At 44.9% G+C, this 17,989-nt stretch overlaps 1 protein-coding gene across 2 annotated transcripts in view; it reads right to left on the bottom strand.

The window, feature by feature from the left end:
* Window positions 1-4,500, bottom strand: part of ADAM17 (ADAM metallopeptidase domain 17) — an 86,928-nt gene extending 82,428 nt beyond the window's left edge. For both annotated transcript variants that reach the window (XM_040427487.1, XM_040427488.1), the window contains exons 1-2: window positions 4,360-4,500; window positions 252-562 (exon numbers count right to left, since the gene is read on the bottom strand). In XM_040427487.1, the coding sequence (XP_040283421.1) occupies window positions 252-384 (133 nt within the window). In that variant the 5' untranslated portion in view covers window positions 385-562; window positions 4,360-4,500. The remainder of the gene's footprint in view (window positions 1-251; window positions 563-4,359) is intronic.
* Window positions 4,501-17,989: the final 13,489 nt, after the last annotated feature.

Genomic DNA, 17,989 nt, shown 5'->3' with positions numbered 1-17,989 from the left:
TAGGTCTCACAGCTGAGCATTCGCTACAATTTCATCTAGTCTGGACAATCCTCTACGAGCCAACGACACACACTTCTGCCGTCTTTATGGTCTGCTACAATGTATCGGTGTAGCTAAAATATGCTTGTCTGGCATCCAATGCGTTTTGCCCAAAGTGGCAGATAAAAGGAACCTTTCTGCATTATGGGAATTAGTGAGAGGATACTGCAATGTACAAGAGGGCATGCCCCTGCACACCAGGCAGCTCTTACCGTGTTCTCCAGAGTTATCCTGCGGGTGACCTACAGGTATTCGCTCGCCATGCGCCGGTCCTGGCGATAAGAAGAGTAACAGGGAGAGGACCAGCGCTGAATGGATGCAGCTGTAAGGTCCGCAGGAATCCATCTTGTTTCCTAACCAGGGGTCTGTGTTCCAGAGGCCAAGACTCCAAACAGTCAATACACAAGCGGTCCATCCACCGCCAGCATGACAAGGGGCGGCTGCTGCCGGCAGTGAAAGGTCTTCTTCACGTCTTCAAGGAAATGTAAAAGAAAAAGGCGACCACCATACTTCTATCACCTGTCTGGAGAGAGAGAGACAAGGCACAGTGAGTAAAGGACAGCGGGATGCTCATGTCTGTGAGGAGCTGGGGAGTACAGAGGAGTGCATGATGGCGGGGGGCTAGCCAGACCCCCAGAGGATAGGTCATAGGAAAGTGATTATTTAAAGGGGTACTCCCATCCGAGACAATGGGGGCATATCGCTAGGATAAGCCCCCATTTTCTGATAGATGCAGGATCCGCACCTACATCGAGAATGGAACCCTGAAGGTTGTGGAGGGCGCACTGCGCATGCACAGACGCCCCCTATTCATTTCTATGGGGCCGCCGAAAATAGCTGAGCGCTGGCTCGGCTGTTTCCATTGGCCCCATAGAAATGAATGGGAGCTGTGGCCGCGCAAGCGCTGTGACCCTCCGGCCACCACCTTCAGACAATGGGCCCACCCAACCCGCACCAATCCTAACAATATGCCCCCATTATCTAAGATGGGAATAACTCTTTGAACCCACAAAAGTCTTACTATACAATGAATAAATAGGGCATTTCACATGCAATAAAAATACATTCTAGTTTCCTCTCTGGCAGCACCCCCTGCTGTTCATCTGGTCCACCTTTTCATGCACTCAGAGGTGGACGGACATGCTCAGTAGCTTTCCTGCTCCTTTCCTCTCCCCTCAGAGCCAATGTAGTGATCTCATAGATACAGGTGAATCTTTCATTCATTACTACTTCTAAATTCTAAGGCCCCATTCACACAAGCGCAATCCGTGATGTGAACACATAGCTCCCACGCTGAATCCTGACCCATTCATTTCAGAAGTGAATGGGGATCCAGTGAAAAACGCATTGCATTCGGAAGTGCAGATGCAATACGTTTTTCACTGATGGTTGCTAGGAGATGTTGTTTGTAAACCTTCCGTTTTTTATCACGTGCGTGAAAAACGCATCACAACGCATTGCACCCGCGCAGAAAAAAAATGAACGCAATCGCAGACAAAACTGACTGAACTGGCTTGCAAAATGGTGCGAGTTTCACTGAAAGCATCCGGACCTAATCCGTATCGTTCGTGTGAAAGAGCTGAACCCGGACATACCCTTATTTTCACGCAGGCAGCCCCCCTGATGTTAGCATCGGAGCATCTCATGCTCCGATGCGCTCCCTTGCCCTGTGCTAGATCGCGCAGGGCACGGGCTCTTTTGTTTACAATAACAAACTGCCGGGCGGAGGTTTCTGCCCGGCAGTGTGTTCGTTGACGTCGCCGGCTCTGATGGGCGGGCTTTAGTGCTGCCCTAGCCGTTTTACTGGCAGCCCAATGGAGAGCCCCGGTACACGTCACCTGAACTCCTGAAAATGCCTTTGCCCTGCGCTAAAGGAGCATGAACTGCTCTGATAATCAAGTCAGGGGGGCTGCCGGGGTGAAAATGGAGGTATGTCTGGGTTCCATTTAAAGGAAGTCCCCGATTGACAACAGTCACTTTCCCCAAAAATGTGAATGGGGTGACGGCCACGCCTGCACATAGCACTATCCACCTAGAGCTCAGAAATCAGACGTCAGCACCTACAGGGAATGATCGCCGGACGTCTCTTTTTCGCAGATCTTGCGGCTCGTTTGCTTTTTTAGTTCAGCGGTATTAGTGATCTGTGGCTACAATTTTACTACAGCGCCTCCCGAGAACGCCCCTCCTGTCCGGCCGCTCCCTGTTCCTGCAGCTCTGCCCCCAGCACAGGCTCCTGAGCACCTGAAGTGGAACAGAAGACCCCCTTTAAGTTTTTCGGGAGTTAACGAAAGAGCAGAGCACGGCTGTAGTCACGCCATAACTGCTGCAGATAGGAATACCCCCTTTAATTGTAAAGGCTATGCAAACATGGGGCAGATTTACTAACCCTCTAGTTGGGGTAGGCTTAGGGTACTTTCACACTTGCCTTAAACTTTTCCGGTATTGAGTTCCGTCACAGGGGCTCAATAACGGGGAAAAACACTTCAGTTTTATCCTAATGCATTCTGAATGGAGAGCATTCCGTTCAGGGCGCATCAGTTCAGTCCCTCTTACGGCATGTGACCGCAGCATGCTGCAGTATTTTCTCCGGCCCAAATTCCAGAACATTTAAATGTATTAATGCCGAATCCGGTACCAAGTGTTCCGGAAAACCGGATCCGGTAAAAATGTGGAAAAAATACGGATCCGTTTTTTCCGGATGACACTGGAGAGACGGATCCAGTATTTCAATGCAATTGTCAGCCGGATCCGCGTCCAGATCCGGAAACAAATGCGATCGGTCTGCACGCAATCCTCTGATGCAAGTGTGAAAGTACCCTTAGGCCGGCACCAGATTTATCACAGGGGCTCAGGCTGGATGAGAAATGTGCTGCATGGAGCATCGTAGGCCCCGCCCCTTTCCAGTTAAGCCACACCCCCTTGTTAACTAAGCGCTGATCATTTCTCTAAACCTAGGAGGCGCCACGATCCGGCACAGTTTATGCCAGAATCTAGCCACATTGATATTAGTAAATAAAGGCCTATGGGGGGAGATTTACCAAAACTGGTGTAAAGTAGAACTGGCTTAGTTGCCCATAGTAACCAATCAGATTCCTCCTTTCATTTTTTAGCGCTCCTTTGGAAAATGAAAGGAGGAATCTGATTGGTTGCTATGGGTAACTATGCCAGTTCTACTTTACACCAGTTTGGTAAATCTCCCCCCATGTATTTCACTTTATGTCTGCTGGCTGTCAATGAATGGAAACAGTCATTTATACTGAAAACCTGTTGACAGAAGGAGCACTGCAGAGGCACTGACGGCATCACTCCCATCATTTTTCGTCCACACACACAGATATTTTTTGGATCAGTGTCTTACAGATCTAGGGTCTGCCGTACGCAGGCTGCCGACATGAGATCTTAAAGGGGTTCTCTGGAATTAGGAAACCATGGCTGCTTTCTTCAAAAAACCTCTGTCCAGAGGTTGTGCACGGTAATGCAGCTCCATCCAATGGACCCCAACAGAGCTGAGCTGCAGTACCACACACAATCCATGGACAGGGGTGGCGCTGTTTCTGGAAGAAAGCAGCCGTGGTTTTTTTTAATTCTGGAAACTCCCTTGAATCTTATGTCTGTGAGTTCAGGGAAGCAAAGAGATAAGCAAAACCAAAGATACCAGGGGCCCTGGAGTCGGGGAAGGCGGCGGTCAGCAAAATGACAGCTTCTTATGTCAATGGCCCCCTTCACACAGGCATGTGTATTTACAATGATCTTGGCCGTGAGACGCGTATGGCGCCGCTTATCTTCAGCGAAGAAAAGTCTGGGTTTTAACCCATGCAAGCCCATACAGCAGCATTAAGTCATTTTTTTAGTCAAGGAAAAATGACAAGATTATTTGGGATCCTGTCCCTGAAAAATCTCACATAATGCATGTTGGCATCCTGAATAGGCCCTTTTTATGCCAAAACGTAACCCGTTACCATAGCAGTGCCCATCAATTTATCAACTAGACGGCCGTGTCCGAAAAAATAATAATAAATCGCACGGGCTGGTGAAGTGACATTTCTATCGACTTCTACAGGAAACAAAAGGAAGCTTAATCTTACTAACAGGAAAAAAAAAAATCGCACAAAAGCCGCATCTGGTGACACAAATCTACCCTGGACTATTTCACCCTATGGAAACTACAGCAAAAACACTGGGAGGGGATGAGTTACAGAGAAAGGGCAGGAAGAGGCAGCTAAAGGGTTAAGAGGCACACAACACGAGGTACAGAGAAGCGTCATAACGACGGCCCCTCCGCAAAATACTGCCCGGCTATAGTAATAATGCAGCACGTACCTGGTCGGGGTGAACCCGGATGTGGGCGCAGAACGGAGGGAGCAGCGCACGGATACACAATTCTCCGCTAAATGAAGAACAATCGTGCAACAAGTCTCTGCCTACACACAAAGCCGGAACTTTTATTTCCACAGGATATCCTTGCGCTCATGTGAATAAACTCTGGAGCATGTGATCAGTCTTGCGTAAGGTACGTGATAAGCGTACGTAGTTTACGTAAGAAGCCTTCTAGTGTCTGGGAAGCTTCGCCGGGCGGCTCATTGCATTGTTAAATCCGCATGTGCAAGTTCCGGCATGTGTGAACTCGGGCTGAGCACTGTGATCTGTCTGTGGGTAGTGTATAGGCTGGAATTACAGGCTACTTTTAGGCGTCTTTCACACCTCCGTGTCTAAGATGGCTAGAGATGCCTATTCTTGTCCGCAAAACGGACAAGAATAAGACATGCCTCATAATTTTTGCGGGGCCACGGAACGGAGCAACGGATGCAGACAGCACACAGAGTGCTGTCCGCATCTTTTGCGGACCCATTGGGGTACATGCACACGTTCAGGATTCATGTGCGGAGAATCCGCACTGAAATCCGCAGGTGTTCGCAGGCAAATCTGTGCGGTCAATCCGCATTAATTGGTGCGGATTTGCATACGGATTTGCGTGCGGATTCGGTGCGGATTTTCCGCATGCGGATTTCACTAAGGCCTCATGCACACGACCGTTTTTTTTTTGCGGTCTGCAAAACGGATTTCCGTTGTTCTGTGATCTGTGACCGTTTTTTCTTCCGTTGGTCTTCCTTGATTTTTGGAGGATCCACGGACATGAAAAGTGAAAAAAAAAACTAAGTCAAGTTTGCATTGAAAATGATAGGAAAAACGGACACGGATCACGGACGCGGATGACTATCTTGTGTGCATCCGTGATTTTTCACGGACCCATTGACTTGAATGGGTCCGTGAACCGTTGTCCGTGAAAAAAATAGGACAGGTCATATTTTTTTCACGGACTGGAAAAACGGATCATGGACACGGAAGCCAAACGGTGCATTTTCCGATTTTTCCACGGACCCATTGAAAGTCAATGGCTCCATGAAAAAAAAGGAAAACGGAACAACGGCCGCGGATGCACACAACGGTCGTGTGCATGAGGCCTAAGTGAATGAAGAAAATCCGGTCAGGAAAAAAAAAATTAATTGACATGTCGCGGATTTTAAAATCCGCACCGCAGGTCAAAATCCGCGCGGAAAAAATCCGCATCGTGTGCATTGAGAATTTCAAATTCTCATAGAATACAATGGACATGACCTACGGTGCGGATTTTCCGCACGCAAATCCGCGCAGAAAATCCGCACGCAATCCTGATCGTGTGCAGGGGGCCTTAAAATGAATGGGTCCGTATACAGAATCAAAATATCGCCCGTATACGGAACGCAAAAAACGTTTGTGTGCATGAGCCCTGGTGCTTTTACACGCGGCATGGGTCTTGCAGATATTTACGTGCTTGCCGGCCGATTCAAATGAATGGAACTTTCTGCAACAAAATCTGCGGCCTGTGAAGGCGCCCTTAGGCCTCTTTCACATGGGCGTTCCGGATTTGCTCTGGATGCATCGCGTGTGCGTTGCGGGAAAACCGCGCGAGTAGTCACACAATTGCAGTCAGTTTTGTCTGCGATTGCGTTCCAATGTTCAGTTTTTTCCACGCGTGTGCAATGTGTTTTGCACGCGCGTGAAAAAAAAATGAATGTGGTCCCCAGACCCGAACTACTTCACTGAAGTTCGGGTTAGGTGTTCTGTTCATTTTATTATTTTCCCTTCTCACGTGGTTATTAGGGAAAATAATAGCATTCTTAATACAGAATACTTACTAAAATGTGGCTTGAGGGGTTAAAAAAATTACATTAAATTTACTCACCTCCTCCACTTGATCGCGCAGCCGGCATCGTCTTCTTTCTTCCTCTTTCAGGACCTGCAAAAGGATGTTTGATGACGTAATGATTCTATCTTCATTCAGCAGGACCTGCGCTGACGTCACCTGAGCGCGATTACATCATCAAAGGTCCTTTCGCAGGTCCTAAAAGAAGAAGCAAGAAGAGAATGCCGGCTGCGCTTTCAAGCGGATGAGGTGAGTTCATTTTTTTAATTTTTTAACCCCTCAATCCACATTTTACTAAGCATACTGTATTAAGATTGCTATTATTTTCCTTTATAACCATGTTATAAGGGAAAATAATACAGTGAATAGACTTTAATGGGGTCCGGGGTTGCTTTTATCCCTATAATCACTTGCTTGCGGATGCTTGCAATTTTCACCCCATTCATTTCTATGGGGCCTGCGTTGCATGAAAAACACAGAATATGGAACAAGCTGCGATTTTCACGCAACGCACAAGTGATGTATGAAAAACATTGCTCATATGAACAGCCCCATTGAAGTGAATGGGTCCGGATTCAGTGCGGGTGCAATGTGTTCACCTCACGCATCGCACCCACACGGAATACTCGCCCGTGTGAAAGGGGCCTAACTCTTTCAGCCCTGGAGGTTTTTGCATTTATGTTTTTCACTCCCTGTCTTTCTGGGGCCATGACTTTTTTATTTTTCCGTTCACATAGCTGTATGAGGGCTTGGTTTTTGTAGGACAAGTTGCACTTTCTAATTCCACCACTTAATATTGCAATGGGGTGAAATTGGAAAATAAACTAAATTCCGCAACAGTTTTATGGGTTTTGTTTACCTATACAATAAATCTGAACTGTTTCTTTCATTCTACAGGTCAGTACGATTACGGTGATACCAGATATGTAAAGTTTTTCTTGCGTTTTTTTAAAATGAAAGGCTAAAAAAGCACTTATGTCCATCCAGTTCAGCATGTCATCCTGCAAAGCTGATCTGGGTGGTAAAAAAAATGAGGTTGAAGCCGGTTTCCTCAAGTATTCTAAGGCTATGGCTGCATGGCGATCTTGGCCGTGACACTCTGTGGCTGTGTTGCCAACAGTCGTGAATTTGCAGGGTGTCCTTAAGAAGGTTTTCTGAGGGTTTTTTACTGATGACCTATCATCAGCATCTGATCGATGGGGGTCCGACACCTGGAATCCCCACCGATGAGCTGTCTGAGAAGGCAACGGTGCTCGCAGTAGCGCCGCAGCCTTCTCTCAGTTTTGCCTAGGGCAGTGATGTCACTTTCATCGGTCACGTGGCCTAGAGGCAGCTCAGCCCCATTTAAGTAAATAAGGGCTGAGCTGCAATGCCAAGTACAGCTGCTATACAATGTACAGCGCTGTGTTTGGTAAGCTAAGAGATGGCCGCGAGTGCTACTGTGAGCGCCAGTGCATTCTCAGACGAGCTGATCGGCGGGGGTCCCATGTGGTCAGACCTGCATCAATCAGATACTGATAGACTATCCAGAAAATATGTCATCGGAAAACCCCTTCAATAGTCAGAGAGAGTACGTCCAAATTCGGTCTGTCCCAAGCCAAAAAATGGACTGGGACTTGTGCAATACCTTATGGTCATTCCTGCCCAGTTGGGGCATTTCCGGAGCGGGGGTCTATTTGTCCCTAATTTATCAACCGCAATGTTTGGTAAGATCTCACTTTTCACTATGTGACATCGCAGACCTGAGTGAAAGTGAGGGAATTCACCGAGACACCATACAGTCACAAGAAGTCCAGAAAGGTTGATTGCACCTCTATTCACTTTTTAGTATGCGTCAGTGTAAGGAGGTAGACGTGGAGTCTTTGTGGATCGGCAAGTGTCGTGGTCAAGTTTGCCATGTAGCCAGAGCCTGAAAGTCACCCAGTACTGTCTCTGACTGTTTGGTTTGTCTGTTTTTCCATCTGTATGGCATCACTATGTCATTTGTTTTTCACATCACTTTTTTCGGTGTCTCTTAGCAGCTGATTGAGTCTTGCACATGAATCGGACCAGATTTTCAATTGAGAATTGGACATGTGAATTGGTCCATAATGTGGCAATAGGTCAGTCCAGGTGCTGTCTGATCTACACACGGACAGCTAACGGATGTGAACTTCACTCATGTAAATAGGGTTTTAGGGGGAAAAAAATCTTCCCGACTCCAACTCTGGCAATCAGAATAATTTACTGGATTATTGACCCTTCTCTTGAAATCTAGTAACCGTATCCAATAAATATTGTTACAGTACGACAGTTGGATGGATATGCTGTGGGCTCGCCGCAGCAAAAACGCTGCGTTTTATAGCATGTGGATGAAATTTTTAAAGCGTACCCGAGATTTCAAAAAAGGTTTTTATACGGTGGTACTTCTTTGTCAAAATCATAACTGGAATGAACAGTTATGTTTGGTCTTCTCTAAAAGTCTGTTTCAGCCATTTTAATCCTTGTTTCAGCTGCACAGCTAGATGCATTTCACTCAAAAGCAAGGGAGTTTCCCTTCTGCCAGCACTGTGCTGCTGTGATGTCCTTTGCCTTATTTCCCACTATGTTTTTTTTTTACTCCGAAGCTCATAGAACAGATTAGGAGGAAGAGATCGCACGTACAGAAAAGCAGGACGCCCCTTTGATGTTCAGAAGCAGCGTAGAAGTAATGATTTTATCAGACTCAGGATCTCAGCTAGGCTCTGACACGTCCCACTTCCTCTCTGCCATCTGTTACCAGGGACGGATCTTGCCTGACAACAGGCAGTGGACTGCAAATTAGGTTTTTAAATGAAGTGATTTAGAAATGTGCTAGTTACACCATTCTCTATCAAATGAAATGAAATGTGTGAACATACGCTGACTGTTTAAGAAATCACATCCACGATGCTGCAGAAAATCCTACAGCGTGAAACTCCACCAGTGTGGATTTAAATCTGCAGCATGTCCTTTATGCCTCTTGCACACAACCGTATGTATTTTGTGGTCCGCAAAAAAACGGATCTGCAAAAAAATACGGATGACATCGCGTGCATTCTGTATTTTGCGGAACGGAACAGCTGGTCCCTAATAGACAGTACTATCCTTGTCCGTAATGCAAACAATAATAGGACAAGTTCTATCTATTAGCGGAACGGATATATGGAAACGGAATGCACGCAGAGTACCTTTCCGTTTTTTTTTTTGGCGGACCCGGTGAAATGAATGGTTCCGTATACGGTCCGCAAAAAAAACCCGAAACGGAATGAAAATACGTTTGTGTGCAAGAGGCCTTATTCTGCAGATTCCACCACAGATTTCACACATTTCACAAGGCAAATACAGCAGTAAGGTGTCAAAAACCACAGCAAGAATTGTGCAGTGAAAAATCCCCCATGTGGCCCGTACCCAAGAGTAACATTCATAGGATTGTAATAAATAAAAAAACTGTCCGTTAAAAAAGGATAGTTTTAATGGCCATTGTTTTTAACTGATGCTTTCTGAAACACGTTAAAAACGTGATACCCCACGTTAAAAATTATTTTTGGATGGCCATTAAAAAAACGGCCATATGAATATGCTCATAGGCTTCCACAGGTGTTTTTCACGTTCATGTGAAAGAAAGGGCCTATTTGCGTGTGATTGAGTGATTCACGTCTGTGTGCAGTCAATGTTCTCCACCGACAGCAGCCAGATCCACTAAATGCTCTACGTGGTGTATTCAGACCCCCAATGTTAATTAGACCCCAGTTCGGCCCCCCCAAAGACCGCAGCTCAAACCCCCCAATCAGACCTCAGATCAGCTCCCCAACGCTGATTTTTCATCTGAGGTTCCAGACAGAAAAGCTGTGTGGATGTGCCCTAAATATACCTTCCTGATGTTTTAAGACCCTAGTAATGCCCCTTCTACTACCCCTGCTGATTAGTCGTTCTGACTTCGAATACTTTCTAAATGGCCAATAATTTAGTAATAACCGATTTCCTATAGTAAAATAGTGACATCAGGCTTTTTCTCCCCATGATGTAAGTAATCAGGCTACTTATAAAGAACTTAACCATATTTATTGGAATACAATATCTGAAATGTTCTAAATTCCTGTAAGTAAATTATGTAATGCACTGTACATTTAATAACGGAAAAAACACTGTTATACACCTAAGATTTGTAAGAAATCTATGAAGTTGTATTCAGAAAAAGTTAGAAAAGCTCTATATGTCCTGGAAATGCAGAGAATCGTTTAAAGGTCAAAATGGAAATAAACGAAACATGTAATAAGTGTAGCTGCTAATAACTTTCCACAGGGGCCCGCAGCCTGCCTCCGCCATGGAGATTCATACTTACCTTCTATCCACAGCTCTGGTCCTGCTCACTGTTTCCTGCGTGTCTATCTTCCGGTCCGCGGCTTGTTTACTTCCTCTCCAGTAGGATCATCTGTTCCACTGCAGCCAATGACGGGTCCACAAGGGACACATCACCCACTGAAGGACAGTTAATTGGCTGCAGCAGAGCAGATGATCCTGCCTGTGCCGGGGACAAATTAAACACGCACGGACCAAAAGGTGGACACACAGGAGTCTGCATGTAGGACCAGAGCAGTGGGGAGTAGGTAAGTATGATTCTTTCCATAGCGGAGGCAGGCTCATGTGAAAAGTTATTTATTCCTGGACAACCCCTTTAAATGCTGTCTTCCTGTTCTGTCTAGCAGTTCTGAGATGACTACAGGCATGCCAGTAGTCAACTTCTTCCTCTGGCCTTCACTACTGAGCATGTGAAGCACATTTCAGGCATTATAACTAAGGCCTGAAGATACCAAGTATAAAGGACAGAAACACAGGATTGGTGAGATCTGATATCTATCACCAGTAGAACAACCTGCTTATCACTGATTATAGTATAAGGCAGGAGAGGTGAGAATTGATTACCTATCTCCACTAGAACTCCTTGCTTATCACTGGTATAGTATAAGACAAGAGAGGTGAGAACTGATCATCTATCACTATTAGAACACCCTGCTTATCACTGGTTATAGTATAAGGGACAGAGAAAAACACATGAGGTGACAACTGATTACTATCACCACTAGACACACTCCTGCTTATCACAGGTTTATAGTATAATGGCAGGGGAGAACACAAGGTAGGTGAGAACTGATTATCACCACTAGAAACATCCTGCTTTCACTGGTTATAGTATAAGGGACAGAAAACATATGAGAGGTGAGAACTGATTTTCTATCACTACTAAGAACACCCTGATTATCACAGGTTTTAGTATAAAGGCAGGAGAGAACACATTATCTATTACCATGAGAACAACCTGCTTATCACTGATTATAGTATAAGGCCAGGAGAAAACACAGAGAGGTGAGAATTGATTACCTATCACCACTAGAACACCCTGCTTATCACTGGTTATAGTATAAGGACAAGAGAGGTTAGAACTGATTATCTTTCACTATTTGAAACACCCTGATATCACTGGTTATAGTATAAGGGACACGAAAAAACATGAGAGGTGAGAACTGATTATTTATCACCACTAGAACACCCTGATTATCACAGGTTATAGTATAAGCTGGCAGGAGAGAACACAATAGAGGTGAGAAGTGATTATCACCACTAGAAACATCCTGCTTATCACTGGTTTATAGTATAAGGACAGGAGAGGTATGAACTGTTAAATATATAATCATTAGAAACTCCCTGCCTATTACTTATATATATGGACACCCCTGCAATTTTGCAAGTTCTCCTACTTAAAAATCATGGAGGGGTCTGAAATTCACATTGTAGGTGCATTTAAAAAATAATAATCAGGAAATCACATCGTATGATTTTTTAAAAGAATTTATTTGTCTTGCACTGCTGAACATAAGTATTTGAACACCTGAGAAACAGCAAGAATTCTGGCTCTCAAAGACCTGTTACTGTGCCTTTAAAAGTCCACCTCTACTCCACTCATTAATCTAACTTAGTAGCAACTGTCTGAGCTCTTTAAAGATACCTGTCCACCCCACAGTCAGTCAGAAGTCAACTACTACCATGGGCAAGACCAAAGAGCTGTCAAAAGACACCAGAGACAAAATTGTGGACCTCCACAAGGCTGAAAGGATACTGGCAATTGCCAAGCAGCTTGGCGAAAATAGATCAACTGTTGGGAGCAATTGTTAGAAAATGGAAGAGGCTAAAGACGACTGTCAGTCTCCCTCGTACTGGGGCGCCATGCAAGATCTCATCTCGGTGGGGTTCACTGATGATAAGAAAGGTGAGGAATCAGCTCAGAACTACAAGGGAGGAGCTGGTCAATGACATGAAGAGAGCTGGGGACCACAGTTTCAAAGGTCACGGTCCGGTAGAACACTACGCCGTCATGGTTACAAATCATGCATTGCACGAAGGGTTCCCTGCTCAAGTCATCACATGTCCAGGCCCATCTGAAGGTTGCCAAAGACCATCTGATGATCCAGAGGAGACATGGGGGAAAGTCATGTGGTCAGATGAGACCAAAGTAGAACTTTTTGGTCTAAACTTCACTCGTGTTTAGAGGAAAAAAGAAGAATGAGTTGCATCCCAAAACCACCATCCCTACTGTGAAGCATGGGGGTGGGTAACATTATGCTTTGGGGTGCTTTTCTGCGAAGGGGACAGGACGACTGCACTATATTTAGGAGAGGATGAATGGGGCCATTTATTGTGAGATTTTGAGCAACAACCTCCTTCCCTCAGATGAGCATTGAAGATGGGTCGTGGCTGGTCTTCCACCATGACAACGACCTGAAGCACACAGCCAGGATAACCAAGGAGTGGCTCCGTAAGAAGCATATCAAGGTTCTGGAGTGGCCTAGCCAGTCTCCAGACCTAAATCCAATAGAACATCTTTGGAGGAGCTGAAACTCAGCGACAGCCCGAAACTGACAGATCTAGAGATATTAATTCAAGCAAATGGATGACGAATAAAGAAGTTCTGTTCAGCAAAGAAAAAACGGAGTGCTTGGTCTTTCTAATATAGATCTAGAGGAGATCTGTGTGGAGGGAGTGGGCCAAAATCCCTGTAGCAGTGTGTGCAATCCTGGTCAAGAACTACAGGAAATGTTTGACCTCTGTGATGGCAAACAAAGGCTCTGTACCAAATATTAACACTGATTTTCTCAGGTTCAGCAGTGCAAGACAAATTCTTTTTTTTATTCTGTCTCTGAGTGGGATGCATCTATAATGTGAATTTCAGACTCCTCCATGATTTCTAAGTGGGAGAACTTGCAAAATCACAGGGTGTTCAAATACTTCTGTTCCTCACTGTATATCACTATTGAGCGTTGTAAGCCATTGAAACCATAAGTTCAATGGTATACATCTTACTGTATTCTCCTGGATGTCGAATCTCTATTTTATCCTTTTTATTTTTTTATATTGGAACATATTTTTTATTGAAAGTAATAATTAAGGTTTCATTTGTATGGTATAACTATCTGGTGCATTATTTATAGGTGCTGTAGATTATTTGCTAAATGGGATGTTTTTTTTCCTGAACTTTTATATACGCATTTTTATATTGTTGAAAATGTGAACTTTTTTGTTCCTTTTTTTATTTAGTGCTACTAGGGAGCTTGAGCATGAGATTGCTTGTGTAATGTCTGTGCCTGTCATGCCCCTTCCTATATAATAGGCGTATTGACACACCTTCAATAAATGTACGTGTGCTGTCCCAGCTATGGCTATCATTAGAAACCATAATAATTGTATTCCTGTTATCCACCATACCTTAGTGTACTTTGCTGACATCTGGTGGCCATTGTTATATTTGTCTTTACGTAAGTTATCTGTGGTTGTACTTCATTATGTCATTCATCTTGTAACTCCTCCTGTGAGCGCACATTCGGGGCCCTTAGTCTTTTCCTGCTTTGCTCAGACATGCCATACACCAGAGCTGGATGATGAGGCTTTTCTCCTTTGACCCTCTATCAATCATCATTTCTCAAGGTACATTCAATAAATTACTTAAATACACACAATTGCATTACCCTTCACTGGCAATAGATAAAACTAGCCACGGCTCCTGCATAAGATCGTAGACAGACATTTGGACTAGGGATGAGCCAATCGACGTCAGAAGCTTCATCCAAAGTCTATTCGCATAAAACTTTGTTGAATACTGTACTGAGCGGGAGCTCGGTACAGTATTAGAATGTATTGGCTCAGATGAGCCTAAGTTATTACTTTGCGAAGTCTCACAAGACTTTGTGTAATAACTATGTGAATTATTACTGTAAAATCCTTGGTACCAAACTCTGGTTCGGTTTCAAGTACCACTTGGAACCAACCCAAGTTCGACGTAATCAAGGTTTTTCACAGTAATAATTCACAAAGTTATTACACGAAGTCTCGCAAGACTTTGCAAAGTAATAACTAAGGCCTCTTTCACACTTGCGTTGTTGGATCCGGCATGCACTTCCGTTGCCGGAGGTGCCTGCCGGATCCGGAAAAACGCAAGTGTACGGAAAGCATTTGAAGACGGAACCGTCTTCAAATGCTTTCAGTGTTACTATGGCACCCAGGACGCTATTAAAGTCCTGGTTGCCATAGTAGTAGTGGGGAGCGGGGGAACAGTATACTTACAGTCCGTGCGGCTCCCGGGGCGCTCCAGAATGACGTCAGAGCGCCCCATGCGCATGGATGACGTGATCACATGGATCACGTTTATCCATGCGCTTGGGGCGCCCTGACGTCACTCTGGAGCGCCCGGGGAGCCGCACGGACGGTAAGTACACTGCTCCCCCGCCTCCCCACTACACTTACCATGGCTGTCAGGACTTTAGCGTCCCGGCAGCCATGGTAACCACTCTGAAAAAGCTAATGGTCGGCTCCGGCAATGCGCCGAAACGACGTTAGCTTAAGGCCGGATCCGGATCAATGCCTTCCAATGGGCATTAATTCCGGATCCGGCCTTGCGGCAAGTGTTCCGGATTTTTGGCCGGAGCAAAAAGCGCAGCATGCTGCGGTATTTTCTCCGGCCAACAAACGTTCCGTACCGGAACTGAAGACATCCTGATGCATCCTGAACTGATTTCTCTCCATTCAGAATGCATTAGGATAATCCTGATCAGGATTCTTCCGGCATAGAGCCCCGACGACGGAACTCTATGCCGGAAGAAAAGAACGCAAGTGTGAAAGAGCCCTTAGGCTCATCGGAGCCAATACATTCTAATACTGTGCGGAGCTCCCGCTTATGCGAATCAACTTCGGATAAAGCATCCACTTCCAGCATCTCCTGCAACAAGTACATTCCTCCATTATCCTGTACAAACCACATACTTGAAACTTTTTTTTTCTCTTTGGGAGAGCTTCTTCTAGTATAAGTGTTCATACGGACATTACATGGCACTATTCCTGTAGACAGTGCATGCTTTATGAGGAAAGTATTTCTCAGTGTACGAAATACTATTCTATTTATACACTGGACATATACTTTTGTAATGTGGCCTATTAGGAGGTATTATTAGGAACATTTGGAACAGTTATATGACATTTGCGGAACGGCACGTACAGCCATTAATATAACTGCCTATTCTCATCTGGGACAGGGTATATATTTTTTTACGGCGCAACGGATGCGGACAGTACGGAGTGCTGTCCGCATCTTTTGCGGCCCCATTGAAGTGAATGGGTCCGCATCCAAGCCGCAAATACTGCGGCTCGGATGTGGACCAAAACAACGGTCATGTGCATGTAGCCTTATGCACATATGGCATCTGTTTGAGCCATTTCCGTCTGAGATCTGTTTGGTTTTTTTTTAGACGGAAAAAAAAAGTCCTGCATGCAGTACTTTTTTCTGTCAAAAAGCAAAACAAAAAACGTCTCAGACAGAAATGACTCAAAATGACGCACAGGATCCGTTTTTTTCTTTATTTTTATGTCTTCTGACGGATCAGCACAGAAAAATAACGATGAACTTTCCCTTACCTAAAAGGATTTTTACCTTGACGCCAGTTGGTATAAGGTCACATGAAGGCTGTGGCATCCATTCATAACAGAAACCACAACGTCCTCTATTGACTAAGGCCTCATGCACACGGCCGAGAGTGGTCCGTGGTAACACGGCCTGGATTCCTGTTGAGAGCAGGAGCGCACGGTGTCATTGGTTGCTAGGAGTATTACTGTAGTGCAGCGGCGGCATAGCAACCAAAGACGCCGTGCGCTCCTGCTCACAACAGGAATCCAGGCCGTGTTACCACGGACCGCTCTCGGCCGCGGAACAGGGCTGTGTGCATGAGGCCTAAGGCTGTGAAGAAATAGCAGAACGAGGCTATGATAAAATATGTCCAGTTGTCGTCAGCACGTGTCTGTGTAATCAGGGAATGTGCTGCTGATAATAGAACTGAATGAGGAAGAAACGACTGCAGTGGCGATCATTCTTCCTCACTTTGCATGGGCCTGTGTAATGCACCAATCAATATTTTTTGCAGCCCCTTATAATAGAGAACTGTTTACAAACCAATATCCACATTAAATTATTTTTTTTTTATTAATTCTGGAGTATATCAGGGCAGATTTAGGCTTCTTTCACATGAGCAAGTTTTCAGCCAGGGTGCAATGCGTGAAGCAAATGCATAGCACCCAGACTATCCCGATTCATTCATTTCCATGTATCTGCGCACATGTTTTTCACCCATCATTTTTGCGTTCAGGAAAAATTGCAGCATGTGCTGTATTCTGTGTTTTGCACGCAGCTCTGGATCTGTAACAGTGAATGTGAAAACAGAAGGCATCTAAATGCAATATGTTTTTTACTGATGGTTGCTAGGTGATGTAGTCAGTAATTCTTCAGTTTTTTTTCCATGCTCTTGAAGAAGGGAAAAAAAAAAAAAAAAACACACAACACATCAAAAACTGATTGAACCACGCAGGAAAAACACTGAACGCAATTGGAGACAAAACTGACTGAACTTGCGGGCAAAACCATCAGGTTTTTTTCCTGAACAGACCCGGACATAATCCGTATTGTTTGTGTGAAAAAGGCCTTACTAATCCAATTGATGGCATAAGGGTACTTTCACACTAGCGTTTTTCTTTTCCGGCACAGAGTTCCATCCTAGGGGCTCAATATCAGAAAAGAACTGATCAGTTTTATCCCCATGCATTCTGAATGGAGAGCAATCAGTTCAGGATGTCTTCAGTTCAGTCTTTTTGACTGATCAGGATGGAGATAATACTGCAGCATGCTACGGTTATATCTCCGGCCCAAAAAAAACTGAACACTTGCCTGAAACGCCGGATCCAACATTTTTTTCCATAGGAATGTATTAGTGCCGGATCTGTCGGAAAAAAATAAAATAAATACTGGATCCATATTTCCAGGTGACACCGGAAAGACAGATCTGGCATTTCAATGCATTTGTAAGACAGATCAGGATCCTGATCAGTCATACAAATGCCATCAGTTGGCATACGTTTTGACGGACCCGGCAGGCAGTTCCGGCGACGGAACTGCTTGCCGGATCACTCTGCCGCAAGTGTGAAAGTAGCCTGAACTTGACATTTGTTTGCCTTACTCTCCAACAGATTTGTGGTGCAATATGTTACATCCTAGGCCAGTCCCCTTTAGCAAGCTCGGGAGAATTTTTTTTTAACCTAGGGGTGCCAAATTGGAACAGAAACATGCCACTGCCCGGTTACTCACATTAGTAAATGTAGGCCATTTTCTTAGAATGCCGTTTCTTCGGAAATGTATTCATAAACTGATAACTGGGCGTCACTATTTCTTGTCAGAAG

Source organism: Bufo bufo, chromosome 4 (assembly GCF_905171765.1).
Source record: "Bufo bufo chromosome 4, aBufBuf1.1, whole genome shotgun sequence".
NCBI classification, from domain to species: Eukaryota; Metazoa; Chordata; class Amphibia; order Anura; family Bufonidae; genus Bufo; species Bufo bufo.
The sequence above is the reverse complement of the archived record's forward strand: the minus strand, read 5'-3'. Positions and strand labels throughout refer to the sequence as shown.